At 33.3% G+C, this 21,517-nt stretch overlaps 1 protein-coding gene across 1 annotated transcript in view; it reads left to right on the top strand.

Annotated features, from left to right (window-relative positions):
• The window catches only part of LOC129231064 (4-hydroxyphenylpyruvate dioxygenase-like protein), a 41,179-nt gene extending 21,121 nt beyond the window's left edge, over positions 1-20,058 (top strand). Inside the window, exons 3-6 of the mRNA XM_054865311.1 lie at positions 12,441-12,616; positions 15,938-16,205; positions 18,098-18,209; positions 19,960-20,058. Coding sequence (XP_054721286.1) covers positions 12,441-12,616; positions 15,938-16,205; positions 18,098-18,209; positions 19,960-20,058 — 655 coding nt within the window. The remainder of the gene's footprint in view (positions 1-12,440; positions 12,617-15,937; positions 16,206-18,097; positions 18,210-19,959) is intronic.
• The last annotated feature ends 1,459 nt before the right edge of the window (positions 20,059-21,517 follow it).

Raw genomic sequence — 21,517 nt, 5'->3', positions numbered from 1 at the left:
AATCTACTACAAAACTTAACACTAGAGATGGTTGGGGTAAGTGAGACCCCTTTTGAGAATAGTTCGTTTTTGAAACCTTATAGAAAAGTTTTGAAAAAAAAATATAAACTTATTGTCTTAATAATCAAAAGCTCATCATTATTTTCTAAAATAATGCTTTAAATATTCTTAACGATTATATTTCTTAAAAAATCGGACTGGTGTCTCACTTACCCCATAGTAAGGGATAAGTAATAAGTAAGGGATGAATCACCCCTTTTTTATTTCAATTTAAATCAAGCATATCTAAAAAAGGGGTAAGGAGGTCTTACATAATTAAGTATGTAAATTTTTAGCTTGAATTTTTTTTATAAACGCATCCATTTATGAGATATTTACTGTCTTTTAAATCTGTACTACGGAAAATTTTAAAACAAAAACCAAACAATTTCGTTTGTGAAATTTATTGAAAGCCTATAGGGGTATATTTTACTTTTACATATAAAAGTGTGTGTTCAATGAACGTAATACAGTTGATTAAGATCAAATTGAGTAAATTAACCAAAACTATAAGTTGAAAAGGAAATTGGAAATACTAAACGACTGCGTCTATGTTAAGTTGGGCTAAGAGAAAGAACCATTATCGCTTCATCTATATATATAAAAATGGATGTATGTTTGTGGGTATGTGTGTATGTTCCTCATACAAATCCACAGTTTTCGTCGGATTTCTTCCAAATTTGGCACAAAGGTAAATTGTTGCTCAGGAATTCATATAGGCGGGTTTTTGGAATTTTAAAAACACCCAAAGAGGTCTAATTTCATATTTTGAGTCATAAAATTGCTCTTTTCTGCACGAACGAATTTTTGTATAGTTATGAATTTAGTCTAAACGAAAAGCCCGTAAAAAACTGCCCTAGAAGAAGTTTCTTCAAAGATTGACTTTAATCGTTAAATTTGTGAACCTTGGTTCAAAGCAAATGAAAACGGTTATCAACATATAACCACCAGGAGCTATTTTAAATGCAATCAACACAAAACGTATCCTAAACGATGGTCGTCAATGCCGTTGAGCGATGAGCGGTGAAGCATGTTTGGCGAGAAAGCCGTAAATACAATAAATGATGCTGTAACATCGTATCTTAAACTGCGACCTACGAGGCCCCAGGGGTCCATTGATGCTACTCATGGTGCTACTTAATTTGAATGCTAACGTTGAATTATAATTTTTAAATATTGTTTAATTATAAAATCCACAACAGTAAGGCTTCGTGTAATTTTTTATCAGTGTTTATCCCGTTAATAGCAAGAAAATACAAACATGAGTAAGGTAATAGTATTGCATTCAATATTGACGTACAATCTTCGACTGTTTCAACATTAGACTACTTTTATTAAAACCACATCTATTTCATCCTTTCAACAGAAATTTTATTTAATGTTCTATGATCCTTATCAAACCAATTTTCAATTTTTAAATTTTATTTATCAATTTTTAAATATTCTTTTTAGACTATATTACGTCTTATTCGACGTAAATTATTGCTTGATTTACGTCGAATCTTTAAGTAATTCGGTTCAACTGCGGTATTTGTGAACCTTGGTTCAAAGCAAATGAAAATGGTTAACAACGTATAACCACCAGGAGATATTTTAAATGCAATCAACACAAAAAGTATCAACACAAAAGTTAATGTCACTTAGCGACAAACGTATAGCATGCTTGGCAAGAAAGCCGAACGAAAAAGAAATGCTGTCCTTCAGTAGTTCTTAAATTGCACCCTGCAAAGACACAGGGATGCATTGAAATCAGCCTCGGTGGTTCTTCTTCAATTTGCTTGCGAATTTCGCTAATAAGTTTTCAAGTAATAATACCGTAACTGTAAACGAAATTTTGATCTGTATTTTCTACACATAAACAGCACAGAAAATACCAAAATGAGATAGGTATTATCGAAGTACAGTCTTCAACAGTTTTACAATTAGAATACTAAATTTATATTAAAACGACATCATTGCATCGGAAATATAATTTAGTATTGTATTATCCTTAAACAAATCAATATGTATATGCTATTTATACTATTCCATGATTTACCTAATTCAGTTCACCTATGTTTCACAGAAATCGCTAAAGGTTATCAAAGACCAGGGGTAAAAATACTAATATGGCTAATGAATTGCAAAAAAATCATTTTTGTGCATAGTAGCGTAGATTGAATTTATCTTTCAAGGGGGAGGGGGATATTCATGGGGTTCATTACATGTACATAAACTATCATACTAGGATTGCCAATGTATGGTAGAGTAAAAGTGCTGTGCACCTTTAGACTCGAAACCACACGAAAATTTAATACGGCGGAATTCATAGTTTTAGAAGGGTAAAAGTTTAAAGTTTTAAAAATGTAAAGAAATATTAATTTACAGAGCTCCATTTCCAGTTACAAGACTCTCAGTTCGATAACTTTTATTGTAAACAATCGAAAAATATTTCTGTTTGTAACTACCACTAAGTAAGTCAACCGTCATTGAAAAAATGCTGTAAGATAAAAATGGATACGTATCAGTGTTATAGAAGCAACTCTGTTCACAGTGGAGGGACAAGGTGAAACAATTTGTATCTCACGTATATCCGCTAATCGCAATACATCATTCTTTAAAATTCAAGAAATTAAAATCTCCAGTGAGACTTAAGTTCTGTATCACGATCAATAAGTCAGAAGGGCAGGCGATTAAGTACTTTAAATGCATGTGAAATTTACCTATTTCCCATATAGATAATTTTATGTTGCATGCTTAAGGTTGGGTTCATTCAAAAATGTATTTCATTTTGCTGCTGGAAGGGGGAACTAAAAATTGTATTTAGGAGCAAGATTTGAGTTAAATTTAAGAATTAGAAAATTTTAAATAATTTATCTTTTTAGTTCTTCGATTACGTTTCTAAACGTGGAAATACATTTCCTTCGTTTTGAAGCAGCAGATATGGGGAACAGAATGTGCAACAAGCTTTTGTAAAACATAAACAAAAGAATTGTCTATTATACAGTTGTAAGTAGAAACAAGACGGTTTTTTTCTTTCTTTTAATTTCTTGGCCTGCAAATAATCAAAAAAAAAAAAAAAAAAAAAAAAAACGACGCGGATAGTGACCAAAATGTGGGTTTTATATAGTTCGTTTCATAAGTTCGCGTCCACGTACTCCATTTTTAATGCTTTATGTATCTTAAAATAATAACTGTAACTGTTTCTATGGCAACTATTATTCAGTGGAACCATTCCTACCCCTAATGATGACTGTGTCTCTGCAAATTAAAATTTCGATATTCTCAAAGGAGTACTTCAGAGCAGCAAACTTAAATAAGTGCTCTTACTACCTGCATCAGTTTGAGTTATCATGTACAACATTTACGGCAAGTGTGAGGTTTTAAAAATTTGAAATAAAATTTTAATCTAGACAAATTTTGAATCGTTGCAGGACACCAATATTAATATCTAACTGTCATTTTTACCTACGAAAATAGAAATTTGACATAAATATAGGAAATAAAATGTAGTTGACGTACGTCTTTTTATGCAATTTACACTTATCTAATATTACTCCAAGGCATGCTACTAAATCGCCACGGAAAGGGCAAACAGACACATTTTGTGAAGTTATTTATACTAAGTGAACGTTTTCTACGGAATGTGCTTACATTCCTTAACACTTACAAAAAATTATAAAATGAGTCTACCTAACACGTGACACCTTGAAAGTAAAAACACCGCCAATTATCCGTAAAACGAAATGTTAACGGTTGTTAATAACAGAGACCGAATTCCTTATTTTCTGAACAGTGGACTATCTGTTTAGCTTTTGGGCCATTGAGGATGATTTTCATATCTGAAAATATTGTAACGGTGGCATATTTTGCATATATTTGTAACTGATAAAAGCAATTGAATTTATTCACGACTCTTTCTAGGAAAACACCCCATGATTTTTTTCCCCAGAACAAAATGTATGTGAAGAGTACTATAGCATGCTTTAATGTCTTGAGGTATACAAAACCGTCAAAAGCAGCACAACAATTTTCGTATTCGAAGCACCACGCAAAAGGTTGTCCCACAAGATATGCAAGACAATGATTTGTCTCTGCATTAAGACATTGGATGTTCCGCCCGTATGATTCAACCGCAGACAACGTGCCAGTGGACCCTGAAGAACCAAAGAATATCGTTGACAGAACCCCAATAACATATCTTATGCTTTTTCGTTTTTACTTGATGCTATTTTTCCTGCAAATGCTCAACTTTATGTGCTATTTACAGTCTTTTGAAAATTTGAGCCTAGAGTGGTGTGAATGCAGTTTTTTACTCTCATTTAGATAGAATCCATCAATTTAATTATCTAAATGATATGTTGCATTGAGAAGCACCCGGGCAACGCCGGGTAATAAGCTAGTCCTCAATAATTATTCCAACATCATCTGCACTATGCTAAAAAAAGTGTCACTATTTCTATTCGTTCTTGCAAATTCAACAGTAGTTTTTAATTTGTGTCATCAACTTCCAACACTAGATCTACTTAAATCTTAATGATTTTCTTTCATGTAATGTTTCACAAATACATATTCACCAGCTTTAGCAGTTTTTGTAGCTGAACTATCAATTCCACCTAAGTCATCATAGTTTTCTTGTATTTCACTAATACTAATATTTAATCAGAGTTGCTTTTGATTTTGGAATCCCCATTATTATAGGGGGAACAACTTACCCCTTATAGGAAAAATGTACGGGGTAAGGGGGATCCCTCCTCTTAAACACTTATTACTTACATTTTATACAAAAAATTTTGTTGTTGTATGGACTTTAAGTTAAACTATACGTAAAAAATTAATTATCATAAAAAAATAATAAAAACTAACCTGAAAATACTTATTTGAAAAATGTTACTTGAACTCGCAAAAAAGAAAAACCTGATTTTTTTTTTTTTTTTTTTTGACTAAGTACTATGATATAGAAAAAAAATCCACGAAACCCAAATATGTGCAAAACCAATCACTGTGATGAAATTTAACATGATCAGTGCAAAAATGTTAGAAAACTTTATCAAAATTAGGGGGGTAGGGGGGGTGACCCACTTATCCCAGTTACGCACTTCCCCCAACCAACCCCATAACAAAACGACGCGGGAACGGTATGGACTCTTTTTTTTCCAGAAATTAAATTTAAACATTGTTCTTATATATATCGATGGCGCTAAATTTTACAGTAGGCGTTCAGTTATTTTTCTCAACTTTCCCGTTTTCCGACATATACGCGTTTGAAATCGAGCATATAATGGTATATTTCATTGGTATAAGCCGGGGCTGCTGCGAATAAACGAAAAGCAGCTCCACTGTAGCGGAGCGGATGCTAGTTTATTTGCGGCGGCCCCAATGAGTGTAGGTTATTTTGCTATACAACTCTATATTATGCGACTTTCCGGTAGTCAATGGTCTGTTAAATAGCGTAGTAATTTTCGATTGCTATATTAAATTCGAAGTTTGATTGCTTTATGTTTTTAATTTATTAATCTTTTTTCTTGAAAAAGATAAATCTTTTTGCATATTATTCTTTGTTTTACATTTAATTAATTTATTCATATTGCAGACGAATCATTGTTCACATCACACTGATTTTTTTTCACACGATAAATCTTTTTCTTATAATTGATTCTTTTTTACCATTTCATTAATTTATTTGAAAACGATATACCCTTTAGCATCTTACTGGGTCCTTTTCTCGCAAGCGATACTTACAGGTGTTTTGTAGAAGTTTACAAATGATCAAAAACGCGCTATTTTATGCTACGCGAAAAATGATTTTACATATTTTATTTTTTAAAGTTTGCAGACGATTGAAATTGGCGCGATTTTACCTTACTCATTAATGATATTATTATGTTTTAAATCAATATTGCATTTTCATGAATATATTTCATTAATTAATACAATTGTGTACATTTTTATTGCATAGAAATTTATTTTCTTGATAATTGATTTACGAAAAATGGCATAATTTTTGAAGTATTCTGATTTATAAGTGTTCTTTTCGCACGCATATCTTACGTGAATAAAAAAACTGAGAAGATATTCTGATATTTATGCAAAGTTGTAACTTTTAAAAATATGAAGCAATCAAATATAGAACATAGACATTTGAGAGAGAGAAAGAAACAAATAGTATTGTCTGGAAACTACAATCCTTGGTTGCAAAAACAGTAATTTGTCAGAAACAAAAAATCAATATTTTTTTTCCTTTATTTTTTGCTTGGATACATACTTTCAAATATAACATCTTCCATCAAAATGAGAATCCTTTCCTTCAGTTATTTAGTATTTGTTTCTTTTTTAACATGCAGTTAAAACCCTCTGGTGTAGAACTATGTTTTTCAAATGATGATGATAGGCGGTTGAAATGAGCACAGAACACACCCATACACACAGCGTTATTGTACTGTAATTTAATATTTCATTCCAGAAAACCAATAATCATAGCACGAATTTGTGTTGGAAATATGGAAGTTTTGTTAGTTTTAATGGAACTATGATATTTTATTAGCCATTTCTGCAAAAAAGCTAACTTTCAACTTCTTATTTTTTGCTAACCAAGGGTCTGTAAGTTATATCTCATCAAAAGCAACCCTGTTGCAAAAATTTCCCCGCCAGGAAAAACCCTTTTCCGCACAAAAAAGAATGCCTTCACACATCCTAAACCCAAAAACCCTCAGCCTTAAGGGAAGCTTCCCGCCAAACAAGATAAACTATTTAAAGGATCTATTAATATTTCTGAGGAGTTGAAGGTGGGAGGAGGTTCTAATGGAAGTAGGTGTGATGAAAGAGGAGAAGAGGGAGGATGATAGTTTGGCAGAGATACTTAGCGGGTAAACTAGATATCATAATTTTTTAAGGCTGAGGGTTTTGGGGTTTAGGATGTGTAAAGGCACTTTTTTTTTTTTTTTTTTTTTGCGGAAAAGAGTTTTCTTGGCGGGGAAATTTTTACAACAGGGTTGTTTTTGATGAGATACAACTGTACTCGACGTCAAATGGCGGATATCCCAAATTTGCCACAGCGACTGCGTATGATGCACGCGGGCTTAGCTCTTTAAAAGTCTTGATTAAATTAATTACAAAAATTTTGTCTGTTAACAAATTACTGCAAAACACGGATATCCACACACGTATTTCATATATTTTCAGTTCATAATGTGTTATGTTTGTGAAATATGCATTAATTTAGAAAATAAGCAAGCCAATAAAAAAAGGGCTATTTTTCGCTTTCAATTATAAAGTTAGATATATCATATTCATATGCGTATAGTTTCATATAATATGTCACGTAAAATATTCTAATGGTTTAATCCCAGTTTCGCACCGACATTTAAAATCCCCTCCCCCCTTAAATATATCAAAACTGAAAAACAGGGAGAAGGAAATTTCGTATCGGCAAAACTTGGGGGGGGGGGGGGTTACGGCATTCTTATCTCATTCATTAATTTGTTTCTCTGCTTAAATGTAAACAAACAACATGGAGTCTTAAAACAGAAAGCCCAATGAGTTAAGTCCGCGCGCATGCGCAGTCGCTGTGGCAAATTTGAGATATCCGTGATTTAAAGTCTAGTTGCAACTGTTAGATCTGTTTTAGTCTTGATTGAATTTCATTTCTTACGACAACTTTGAGCAACTGTTAGATCTGTTCTAACCTTGCAATTGCAGTCAGAGATTAACAGACCCTATTAGCTGAGAGTAAGTACATAAGAATTTAAGGGAAATTAGCGATTTTCAAACTTTAATTACTCCAGCCCATGATGTCTCTGGGGGTTCAATTTTCGTATATGTACTCGATGGCCCCCCAAGAATATGTATACCAAATATCATTACCATAGCCCCTCGGGGGGCTGTGACAGAAAGCCGGGAAGGTACAATTTGGGGGGTAAAATGATGGGGGGAGGGGGTCAAATGGCACAAAAGGCACATCATTAGGGCACAAGGAATGTGTGTACGAAATTTCAGCTTGATTCGTCTTTTCGTCTGGGCTGTAGCCCTGTCAAAGGAAGCGAAAACTTTTTTGAACAGCGATTTTCTAACTTGAATTCCTTCTCCCCTTGATTGTCCTGGGGGTTGTATTTTGGTTTATGTCGTCAGGTGCCACTAGAGATTGAGTATACCAAAAATCAACTCCGGGGGGTCTTCATGGGGCTGAGACACAGAGGCGTGAAAAACCCAGAAAACCCCAACTTGTTCTGTCGTGTAAACTGTTCCTTAGTCGCTTTTTTCTTTCGTCTTTCTTGGCAGTGGATTTGTTTTTGTTGGCTGCTGACGTTTGGTTTTCTTGGCGGTCGGAACGCTCCAGCGTCCCGTGATTCCTCTCGTTTGTTTCAGTTTTCGTGCTGTTGGTTTTTTCAATGTGTTTTAAGTCTATCGACGTTATAATCTTTGAATAAAAGTTTAGGTTTCTAAATAACTCCGATGTTCTTTCGGAATGCAGAGTCAAGAAAATTACTCGAAAGTTCAAATCTTTATAGTCAATATTGAGGTTTGTTACCATCGTTAGTCTTTCTGAAATTCAACCTTCTCGTTAGTAGCCATATAACAAAAAAAGGGATATTGCCCTCGTCACAAATAGAGATAAACATTTGACGATTTTTTTCTTTTTAAAAACAAATGGAAAAACTAATTTTCGTAAAAATTTCTCTCCCTTATTTTTCTCTACTTTATTTGCAACACCTAAAGTGAAATGTATTATTCTGTTGCTTACTCAACAGACATAACGTATCTTATGAGATACGTTACTGTGCCAAAGTATATTAAATACTTGCTGCGCTGCCTGATCTACCTTGAAAATAAAAGTTGCGTCAGGTGACGCATGCTCATTGCTCAGCTCGACAATCAGGCTTAAATAAAGGGACAAAATAGTATAAAACTTCCCATCACGTGTAGAAAAGATCAATTTTATGACTCATGTGTGTATGTGTGTAACAAACACACATACACACAAACATACGTCCATTTAGAAATACTATATGTATTAATTATTTCTGAACATCTGCAGAATTTAATTGCATTACTAGAAGTAGAATCATGTTCCTCGTCGTTCATGCAATGAAACAAGGATCTAACATATTTCGAAACTTTGTAGGGATTTTTGTAGAATATTTCATGCAGCAGTTGAATGGGATTGCTCATATACAAGGTCCGGCAATTCAACCTCCCGTGTTTGGAGAAGACGCTGTGTAAGTTCGGAGAGATGGTGGATGACCCTGAAGCGGAAACATCTTTTGTATCATTTATGATAGGTTGTTTGTTATAATTTTGTAATAGATAGGACCAGCGGAAACGCGCCTCTTACTACTTGGAGCTTTCTGGCTGATTCTGCCTATTACAAATGATGCAAATGATGTTTCCACTTCAAACTTATCCGCCATCTCTCCGTGGTCAAGCTTTATCGATCGATAGTGGTATACGAGCCTTTTACAATATTTGCAATCGCGTGATGTGGTGAGCATCGTCGTGCGTTGTACAGGAATAAATTCGTAATAGTGGTTGATTAATACTCAACAAGCATTTTGCATTTAGTTTCAGCTTGACCAACATGATCCTGGTCGGTTAGAAAAATAGTTACTTTGTGAAGACACAGTGCAGAATTCTTCTTGCACTCCTTTTAGACAATTGAGGGGTAGTTGCATGTTTAAGTACATTTTTCAACGTTGTCATGGTCTGGGTTTGGTCAGGCTTTCTTCTTTTTTTAGTGCACTCCCTGTGGCTCTAAAATATGATACCGAAAGGTGAATGGTTTTTTCTATCTAGAACTGGATTATGTCGGCCAAGTTGGAATAGAATACGAATTGCTGACTAACACAGAACTGTTATTACGAATATACTCCTCCACAACACACGACAATGCCCTCCGTACCACGCTATTTTCAGCAGTTGCATTGACAAGTTTTCTGCTATCCATCCATACAACCTCTACTATTCCCTCGGCGCTTTTTCCAAAATACGGGAGATTGATATACCGGACCCTCTTTTGTACATATCCAATCACATCCTTCATTTTGAAATTTGTCCTTGAAAATACATTTTGATCACGGAAAGAAAACATTGTTATTATAATTAATAAAGTGAGTCATAAATTTTGTAACAAATTACTTACTTTATTTCATTTGTAATTCGTTATTAACTTTAGAAACCTAGCTTTTGAAGTGCAGGCCATCGTTTTCTATTGAGTCTTAAGGCACCTTTCTAACAGTTCTTTCGATACCAAGAGGAAACTTATTATTATTATAATCATAACCAACCTGATTATAGGTGAAGCACCGTTTATACGTTTCTCTTTTATATGTTTTTATCAATTATACGCCTTTTAAATTGGTTCCTGCAGAGTCTAATACACATTAACAATTACCAATAGCAATCAGAGGTTTTTTCATTTGTACGCTTTTTTCGTACAGTCCCTTCAAAAAACGTATAAACGGTGCTTCGCTATTAATGGCCTTTTAATAACCATCATGTAGTGATGTGGTTCACCGAGCCTTTACCTTTAGTGGAGCATGTTTCGCGTAGCCTCGACTACGTTAGGGTCTAACTTGAACTATTGAAGCAAAAGTTAACCATATACAGAGTTTGGCCGCCCATTTTTAATACGTCCACTTCACAAGCCTCGTCCTAGAGCTTAATGTTATTCTGCTATTAGGAAGCCTAAATACTGGGGTTTTTTTCACTATTTATTCTCTATACTTCACGCTTCATGCGCATATGTTAACAAAACGTTACGAAAATTCACATGCCTCAAATATTTCAAAACTTATAACTCACCCCAGCATATGACAAATTGAGAATAAAATGCCTAGAAATCATGTTTATGGGATTCTATTTGCTTTTCTTACCATGCTTACGGGATTTTATTTGCTTATCTTAAGTCCTTAAAATGTTCGAACACCCAAGGAAGATAATTTTCAACTTAACTCCTAAACTTTCATTGCAAGATTCATGAAGAAAAAAAACCTTTCGAAAAACATATTAGCTCAAAAATGGCTTTTGAGGGATTAGAAACCTTACGAAATATCTACAAGGTGTGGAAAGAAAACACATCTATCATTTCATACAAGTACTTTCTAGAAAATGTTGCATGAATTAATTTTTGCATGTATCTCATTTTGTATTTTTAATAATTATGTTTGAAACCATTTTAGATTTTCTGTAATTGAAATTACTTCAGTATTTTGACTGTAGCTTTAATGGTGTTTGTTTTATATTTCTACCTCTGATCTGAAGAGTTGGCAACATACCAGAATTATTCCATTCCATTTTCTATAGTAGTAAAACCTGTTGACATCGCTGCCGTGTATTTGTCTTTCCGGGCGTTGTCTATAACTTTGGCGAGAAATAGATCGCATAGCGCCAAGCTGGCGTACTTTTCTTTTTCTTTTTGCCGAAGAGCTTATTAGGCAAAAAGCGGTGAAGTATATTCAAGCTAGTGTTTTTTTTTTTTTTTTTTCTCTCTCTTGGTAACTGATTTTTGACTCCGAATTTGGCGTTAGATCATCTAGTGGGATAAGGGTACTAATAAATGTGTTAGCGTTTTGTTCCATTCCTAACGTTGTTTCTAAAATGTTCGATGAAACGGGGAAGATGAGATATTAGTGTGACGCGTATCAAAGTTAATTTAGATAAGTTATTTGGATCAATTATTTAATTTCATTATGTTGCTTTTTTTTTTCTTTCTAAGTATCTTCTAAGTCTGTCATTTAACTGGTTACCATAGTCCCTATTGTCAAGTCTGATGTTTCTAAAGCCATTTCATGGAATGTTTACGAAGAGCAATTAAGAGTTTTCCTCGAAAAAAATAGAATCACTTATGGTAAAAAAAATCTACACTACTATCTGTTAGCAGAATTATGACTGTCAGTATTATTCATTGCCTAGTTTTCCCCAAATGACCTCATGACAAAAGTTACGATGAAGTGCTTGAATTGTTAAAACAACATTTTCTTTCTGAATATTAGGAAAGTTTTCAACATTTTTAATTTCCAGAACGTTATTAACATGGTACCAAAGGTTTTCCTGAGAGTTATGAAACTAGTTCCCATATTCACGATCGAAGTTGTACCTCAGTCAGGAGCCCGAACTACTGATTGAAGACATCTGATTGGTTGAAGAAAGCTTTGGTCGACGGTTGGGGTGTCTAACTAAGGATCATCTCGGCTGGCGAATATGGCCGTAAGGCATTTTACTAAGGGACTGCCCACGCAGTTATTTAATTGTTTTAGTTTCTGTTAAGTATTCATTAAAAAATATTTTTATATGACACTTTAGAGATCACACTGTCACACTCCTTTAAAATTTACTTCATGACGGAATTAACTTTTTGTTATAATGAAATCATTTGTCTTGGGGTATTTTTGACTGCTCATTAATTTGCATTTACTTTTGTTTTGCAGCAGTGACGATATTGATGATGGCCTCATACTTGAAGATTCTATTGGCCTTAGATTAAAAGCGATGGAGTACTTCCGGTGCTCAGAATTAGGCTTAACTTATCCAGCATCATCTAGAAACCGTCAAAGAAATAAAAATTCAGTCATGTTAGTTGTCGTTGAATCGCTCCCTGGCCAAAGTAAGTAAGTTATAAACGATTTAGTTGAATTGGTTCAAATTGAATCTTTCACTAAGAATAATGATTACTTTTTCCGTAAAAAAAATCCTGTATAAAAAATAGTTGATAAATGAATAAGTGTGAGCAGTAAGCATAAAATGGGTACCGTATCTAAAACTAGTGATCCTTTACTTTGGGCCATTTTACTACAAGTAATAACCAGTGAAACTAAAAAGAATCTTAACACATAGACTAATCCCATGCAGTTACCTCAATTCCTTAATGTATGAATTTATAAATTAAGAGGTTAACAAAACTTTTTGGTGTTTTCATTAAAAATTTTAGATTAAAATAGTTTACGAAGCTAAATTCTCTTTCTAAATTCTTTGCTCTACAAAGTTGTAGCACACGATGAATCTCTCAAACGGTACTCTGTATTTGCTATATATCAATAGATGATAATTGAAAAAGTGCACGATACTAAATGTAGTGGTTCTGTTCCTTAAAAAAGTGAACGCTCAACGTTCCTATAATGTACGCACGTAAAAGAAGTGAATTGAAATAGAAAATGTTTATTGTTTAAAGAATGTGTAAACAGATAACACGTTTTTGCACAAGTCACCAGCTTTTAAAATTGAAAAAAAAAATGCTTAAACAAATGAAATTTTGAAACCACCTCAAAATAAACCCAAACTGTAATAAACAACGTTTAATTGCACAAATTTCAGATTACTGTAAACACGTGTTTCGGGTTGTTTGGAATCCCTTTTTCATTGCAAAACAAGTGAGCTTATGGATGAAAAGTCAGCCGATAAAGATGAAAAAGAGGCTCTTTGTAACTACAAAACACGTGTCTGCAGCAATCTGAAATTTGAGCAATTTAACTTTGTTTATTTCTTTTTTACTTTTCAAGCACAATGGTAATCATTCAACTTTAAACCCAAACTGTTTCTAAAAAAATTAATTACTTGGGTTTCTTTGATAAATGAGTTCAGAGACATAATATTTTTGATGCACCTGTATTGATAGTCAAATGTATTCAATAAAATATCATTTATGTATCTTTAACCAATTTTTAATGTTTCAGAAGCAAAATGTTCGTTATAGATTTATTCCTCGTATATTCGTAGATTTTTAATTTGTTTTCAGTTGATATCTTTGTTCATTACTTTAAAATAGTGTAACTTCTAAACATTTAAATCATGTACATTGCACATTAGTGCATAAAAAAAGTTCGTTAAGCTTATCCAAGACGTTGGAAAATTTAGTTAAGGAAAACTCCTTTACAGATTTTGGTGGTTGTTCTCCAGTAGAGAAATCATTACTTATAAACCTAACCTATAAGGTCATTAATTTTCTATACAACTTTCCTCTTGGCTAGAACAGATGATTCACATGCTCTTTCAGTATATCTTCCGTGATGAAATTGTAAACTAATGCGTCCAAAAATTAATGAGCCATTGCTGAATCGATTTAGTAACAAACACCAGGAAGAAAAGTTAAGTTTTAACATTTAAGTAGTTATTATTTATCATTGAATGCACACAAATCAAAAAAAACTTTCATTTTAAAAGTAACACTTTTAGTATTTTTAGAAATTGATGAAGTGTAGTTGATCTCTGAGATCTATTGATCCATATAATCATTGTTTTGAAAAAACGCTGAAGCTTGTTCTACTTTTAACCTGCTTCGATGTTTTTATTCGAGCAACTACTATTTGCATTATCATTGCATTATGAACATGATTTTTTTGGTCATGATCATTAACGCGCATATTTGTGCACAATATTTTTATGCTTTATAGCCAGAGTGCATGCATACTAATTAGTAAAGGGTGGTTCAAATTGCTATTAGAGCGTTTTTTCAATACCAATATTTTTCATTACTGAAGAGGAATGAAATTGTTTCTGCTGTGTTTGCGCCATAGTATCAGATGAAACATTTTAATCTTACAGAATGGAACCAATAGTTATGGAAACTAATTTCCTCCTTTTCTATAAGTTACAAAAGGCTGCAACACTCATATATGAGTGATTAAATTGAAAACCCAACGTAAATAAAGCACTAATTCTGAAGAAAATACAGCACATAGCTATTTCAAGGTTAGAATGGGGCCTCTTCATCAGTGAAAAAAACTCAGCACCATAACAGAAAGTCATGAGAGAGCTGAATGTCAACCACATGGACACCAGTATTTATGTCAAATTCATTTAACTCATATATGAGGCGAAAAATACAAGGTTGTCTAAAAAACGCTTTCCTCTATACATGAAAACTTAGCGGCCTATCCGCTCAACCAGCCGAATCAATATTTCAGGCAGAGTTATTTGATGGCATGTGCTGGATATTGTGACAGTTTTAAACCAATCAAAAGTAGCAGTTATGGTTGTAGTAAAGTAATTTTGAAATTTTGAATGTCACTAAGCCTTTTTATGTCCGTAAGTTGATCAGCGCATAGAAAAACCAAATGACGTTGGGTTTGGCAATTTTGTCACATGACAATTGGCATGTGACAAAATTGCAGGGTCCAAAGCATTTGCAAAGACGAAAATTTCGAAATTCCCTCTTTGTAATCTTACTCGTGAGCTCTGCTTTGTTTAAAAACCATCGTTATCTCCAACGCGTACCTTCAAACAATCATGTCTGAAATTTTGGTTTTATTGAATGAGCCGCTAGCGTTTCATACATAGAGGAAGCTTTTTTTGGATTTCCCTGTAAATAATTAGCGTAATAAAAGAGAAAATAGTCGTATTTTTGCCATTCGTTAGTTACATACGTTGGTTATTTATTTTATTCATGCTTTAATATAGAGAACTTTTGCTCATTTTTATATATACTCGAAACTTAAACTGGTAAGTAATCAGTAATACCGATACCACCATCAAATCCATTGTTTCAATAATTGATGAATAGGCAGTTTTTCGTGAAAGTAACTGGGCATTCTCTTAACAATTTCTACCACTACCTAGGTTAAAAATGAACTTATCAAATAGTGTTTCGGATTTCCGTACAGTACATAAGTACAGTCCTTTCAGAGCAAAACTGTAGTACTTTACAAAAATTGAGTAAAATGATTTGCCTTGTGAACGGCTAAAAAAATCCTCAATATGACAAAAATTTGTGATACAGTGATATCTGCTAAAAGCTCTAAAAGCTTATAGCTATCGTTCCAAACATTTGTTGTTTTCCCATTCCTCATAACTGCTGTCTGTTCAGCATTTACTGCACAATACACACTTATGATGACTGCTGCTTTACAACATTTCATTTAAAAAATTAAGTAATGTTTCATTGTTTATCATCTTGTCAACGAGATTCCAATTTTCTTGTTTCTTTCTTAAGCAAACTGCAACGTGGAAACCTTCTTGCGGGAACATGAAGGTCCTGGAGTTGAACATATTGCCTTTTCATGTAATAACATGATGGAGACAGTTGAAAAAATGATTTCCCTTGGTGTCAACTTTAGAAAACCTCCAACAGCTTACTACAATGAACTGAAAAAACAGCGTCAAATTCAAGAAATCGGCGAAGACTTGAACACTCTAGAAAAATTGGGCATTCTTTTAGACAATGAAGTCGAACCAATGTTCGCTGAAGATGACTGTTCAAAGCCGAGGTGAGTTTACTTCTTTCTTTAGTTCATTCGTGACGTAGTACATGGTACTTAATATAATTGATACAATAAATTTCGAAATTGTTGAGGAATAGTCTATATATTATACTGATACTGCGCCAGACGCGTTTTGCTTTCACCATTATGTGTTTTTCAACTCTTGTAGTTAGTCAAAGTGCCAATACATGACGTATGTATCAGCGAGTATGAAAGTTAGACACTTGAAGGAGCAAGTTAGAAAAGGAGTTTTACATTGAAACTCGAAACAATACTCTGTTCACGGAAAAGATAGACCGAAAGTGCACAAGCAGGTTGCCAGAAGGTTTGTCACTATGGCCACTTTAGTTGATTTTCTCTGGAATTAAAAAAAAAGTAAGACAATAATATTCGCATTCTCCGTCTGCTTGGCACCCATTTGCTTCTGTCTGAACAAAACACGTGATTGACGTTGAAAAATGGCCCATTTCTTTGTTTCTATCTAGTCTATCTCTCCCGTGAATGCAGTATAGAAGAAAGTCCTTTATCTTGCATTTGCTAAGTGTTGATGAATTGTTGATGTAATGATACTCCTTTGTGATTATTACTAAAGCGAATGCACTTGCTGAATTATCTTCGTTATTAATACCAAAGCGCATGTGTGTTCTGAAATTGCTTGGTTGTTACATTTAAAAAGCATATATGAGCGGAATTTTCTCGTTAAAATACAATTCTGTGAACACTTTTCTGTTGTTTGAGTGATCCGCCCAAGCTTCCTTCTGTATTATAATCTAAACAAGTAACACCAGACCTTTAACTTCAGAAAACTGAAACGAGTCTGCAGTTTTTACATTTCTTGAGAAATGTAGGCTAGTTCAGATGACTGCGATGGTGCTGCATCAGATATCTTTATCTATCAATTCATGCTTCACAATAATATTTCTCTAAAGTCTTGTTAATATGATGCGTTGCGATTACACTACGTTAGAAATTTCAATGGTTAGAGCTAATGAGGGTGAGTAAAACGATGTTGTCTACGTAACGCGCATTGGCAAGTGACATTCAAAATTAGACTTGAAGTTGCGTTGAAATCAATGTGCGTTGCATATGAACGCTCTCTTGGTATTTCTCTAACACGCGCTAGCTCTTACCATTGATAAATCTAACGTCACGCAATCCCAAAGCACACTTTTCATATGAGCAGACCCTAACCGCTGTATTCACCGTCAATCCTGACCTTAAGGTTATACGAAAATCGGAAGTTGCCTCCAATTTCATATAGGCTTCTGAAATCTAGAGTTGTCGTTTCTGAATAAGGTTACAGGATTTTGCACACTCGCAATTCAGCACCAAAATTACGAAAAATGAGCACATAAACTGCATTGTTAAAAATGATTATAAGTGAAAGAATCTCTAGACAACATAAAATATTTAAAAGGAGAAGATATTTACTTTGACGCACTAGAATAATTGAACTTCCTAAATAGTTTTTTAACTGATTGAAACTAATTAACTTTTCAAAAGATATTACGGATTGAAATTCTATACTAAACGAACTGACTAGAAAAGATGATCAAAAAGATTAATAATGCTCTACTTTTATGAATTTAAATTTGAATGCGAAGTGTAAAATATATTTCATGCACTGAACTTGTGAAAACCATGTTTTGGGAGATTAACAGGGAATGTTTTTAAACACTTAAAGCTTAATTTTTTTTTTTTTTTTGCTTTTTTGTGTCATGATTTTCGATTACTCGGGGGGTTTTCTAGTGACTTTTTTATCCTAAACTTCAAATTGACAAAAAAAAAAAAATAAAATAAAATAAAATAAAAAAAATGAGCTTTGGTCTTATCTAAAAACATTTTAATGAATTGCGAATAAAGTTCTAATGTATTTGTGTTCTCTCTCACAGGTATTTGATGCAAATGTTTGCCCACCCACTTTTCAGTAGAAAAACATTCTTTATTGAAATAATAAAAAGATCTGGTGCAAGGGGACTAGGGTCTGGCAATGTAATCGCTTTGGTGAGTTACATAAAAATTGTTTTCAAAATTCATGATAATTCTTTACATTTTCAGCTATATCTACATTTTGTTTCATACATTGAATAGACAAAAAAAAAAAAAAATCGGGTGATGAAAATTCATAATGAATAGCAGATCCTTTTACATATGATTAAGACGGCTTAAATTCGAGTTAAAGGTAGCTACGGATTATTCTTTCGACCATTTCCGTAAAAATCAAAACTTTGTTAAACGCACGATGGGCTGTCAAAGATGGAGTCGGAAACCAACTCTGCAAGTGTTGGATAACTTTCGGGAGAAGGTGCGAGTTTTTCTGATTTTAATTGTCGTTTGGTCACTGTTTTGGATTATAAGACGAAAATGATTGACCGAGTAATGCGTAAGTACTGAAGTAAAATACTATGGCCTTCAAAAGTTAAGATACAATACATTTTCCGAAGCTGACAGTAAAAAATGGCACTGACAATGCAATTTATAGTTGATTTGAATTAAAAATTTACGATTTAATAATTTTAGGATCGAACCATGAATGTGCTTAAATATTACTTGTCAAAATTTTGAATGAATTTTGCTGACATTGCAGAACGAAAACACGGTTGTCTTTCAAGATCTTCTCACTGGCGCTCGTGGCCTGATCGGGACTCTCACCTCATTGTTCGTGGCAACTAACGTGTCGATTATGCACATAAATTAATAAAAGTTACGACCGACTTCAAATGCTTTTATTGAAACCCCCAAAAAAGTAATACAGAACTTTCCTGACTGATGACGCTTTTATCTGCTAAAAAAGCTGCAGTTTAGCATAACAATTCAATCATTAGCAAAGATTATTGTTTTTTTAAAAATAAATAATCTGATGTCGGTCTTCATTGACACTAAAGAATGGTGACCAGGAGGTTGAGTACAGTTTAAATATTCTAAGGCGTCATTCTTCTATAACACATACTTTTATTTATTACTTGTTCGTGTCAGCTAACGTGTCATTTTTATACGCAAATCGGAAAAAGTTAAGACCGTCATCAATTGATTTTATGGAAAATAGAGAACTTTCCTGGTTAATGACTTTTTATCTTCGGAAAAATGCGGTAATTTGGCATTATAGTTCAATCATTAACAAAGACGTTGGTTCCTTTTAAATAAATAATCATCATATCGGTCTTCATTGATACCAAAGAATGGTGATTGGTGACCAGGAGGTTGAGTATAGTTGACACGTTCTGAGGCGACATTCTTCAATGACACAGATTTTTCCTCGAGACTTGAAGCCGAAGGATAATTTTGTGAACAGCGCATATGTAGAAAGACTGAAGTACTGTTATAGAAAGGCGTCTTTCAGGATTCCTGCCATTTTTACTAATTACTTGTCATTTGTTTAAAAAAAATCCTTCAAGTATCCATTTTTTACTGAGTATATAAATTATTTCGTGACTTATTGAAGTTTTAAATGTCCGTTGACATCTGGATTTTTTGGTTGTTGGACGGCATTTGAATACGATATTTATATATTTCAATTCCGAAACTTGCACTCAAAAAAAAAATGCTCTTTTAGTAAAATCCTTTTGGCAAAATGCTTCATTATTTTTGAAAATAATGAAAACAATTTGTGTGCCAAAACCTTCATGGATGTATAGCGAAGTAGATTTACTTTTAAAGGTATTTTTCATATTTCAAACTGAATACAAATTCATTTTTATCAACTTATTTTTTTATACAAATATTTTCAATATAAATGAATAATTTTCTTTTTAAGGTGAAGAGTATCAGAGAGGAAGAAAAGAGAAAAGCAGCAGAGAAGAAAAAAGCTTCTCTAAATCAAGAAGAGCTCACTAGTCCCAGACGCCTCTACTAGTATTTAAAGTCACCAGAAATGAATGTGTATGGATTATAAGAATAATTACAGAAACGTATACTCTCAAAATTTGCTATAAAACTATCTGTATGCTCAATGAAATTTATTTGTTGTCATTTGCTGCGATGCGAAACGTCACAACTCGAATTTCGCCATATGTTGCGATATTAAAATGCAAAGCTGAAATTTTGTGACATGAAATGGCTCAGCTCGAATTTTGTCGTTTATTGTGACGGCAAATGACGTAACTGGAACTAAATTCGAAATCTAAAAATGCAGTTAGTTGCGTAGTTTCTTAATAGTAGCATGCACATTAAGGTGGTTCAAAAATACATGTAAAAAAAAGTTTCTCCTAGATAACGGGACACCAATCAATATTTTTAGACTTGTGGATAGCAATATACCGGAAGAATTTTAGCGTCCTATTTCAACTGAAAGAGGGTGCTCAACCCCTTGCCCCAAAATTTCATACGTATGGGGAGGAGGTTAAAAAAATACATTGAACTGAAAAACCAATGCCACATATCATAATATACACTAGTAATATGCATATACATTGCAATAAAATAATTATTTACAAAAAAAAACAGCTGGGGAAATTAAATGTTTCTAAATTTGTGGCATTTTCTATGCTACGGCTAATGTTAAATAAAAGGGTCATTGAGCACCCTCTTAAAATTTGAGTAAGAAGCTAAAAGTTTTACAGCATGATACTATTAGTAAGTCTAAAAAAATAGGAGGTGTCCTGGACTCAAAAAAAGTTTCTTTGAACCACCCTAATGCATATGTATTAAGGTAAAGAATGTTCGGGTTTTTGCTATGTACCTATGCGAAATGCGGTTAAATGTGACTTTTTTTTTTTTCACAGGATCAATTATGTATGGAATTTTGCAATTTTTGTATTAGTCAGAAGTAGAGATGAAAACAGTCGGGAAAAAAACGGAAAATTTCCCAAAAAAAACGGAAAAAAACCGTTTTTTTTCCGAAAGAGTAAATTTCCACTTCGGAAAAATTGAAAAAAAAAATCAACTTTTCAGGGTTTTAATTGAAATTTTCAGCAAAAAGTGATTAAAAATTTCTCACGCTTAAATTCTGATGCAACTTCCATCCCCCCCCCCCGCCCGTTTTTGTTAAAAAACTGTCTAACATTAATGCAAGTTGTTGTATGACAGTATAATTTGCTTATAGATCAAAAAATGTTTAATAATACTTTTTGCAAAAAAGTTTAAACCAATAACCTTAGTGAAGAATTTATTTTCCTTCTTCATAAAACAAACAAGCATAACTTCAATCACAAAACTATGTTCCTGCTGACTGTGCGAACCAAATGTACAGGGTGCAGCAAAAAAAAAAAAAAAAAAAAAACGGGCAAGCAATTTCCCAAGAAACTCTATTAAAAACAAATAAATTAACAAAACACAAAAAATAATGTGAGAAGTCTTTTGCAATCAATAAATTT

Source organism: Uloborus diversus, chromosome 10 (assembly GCF_026930045.1).
Source record: "Uloborus diversus isolate 005 chromosome 10, Udiv.v.3.1, whole genome shotgun sequence".
Taxonomy (NCBI): Eukaryota; Metazoa; Arthropoda; class Arachnida; order Araneae; family Uloboridae; genus Uloborus; species Uloborus diversus.
This window is presented reverse-complemented; position numbering and strand designations above follow the sequence as displayed.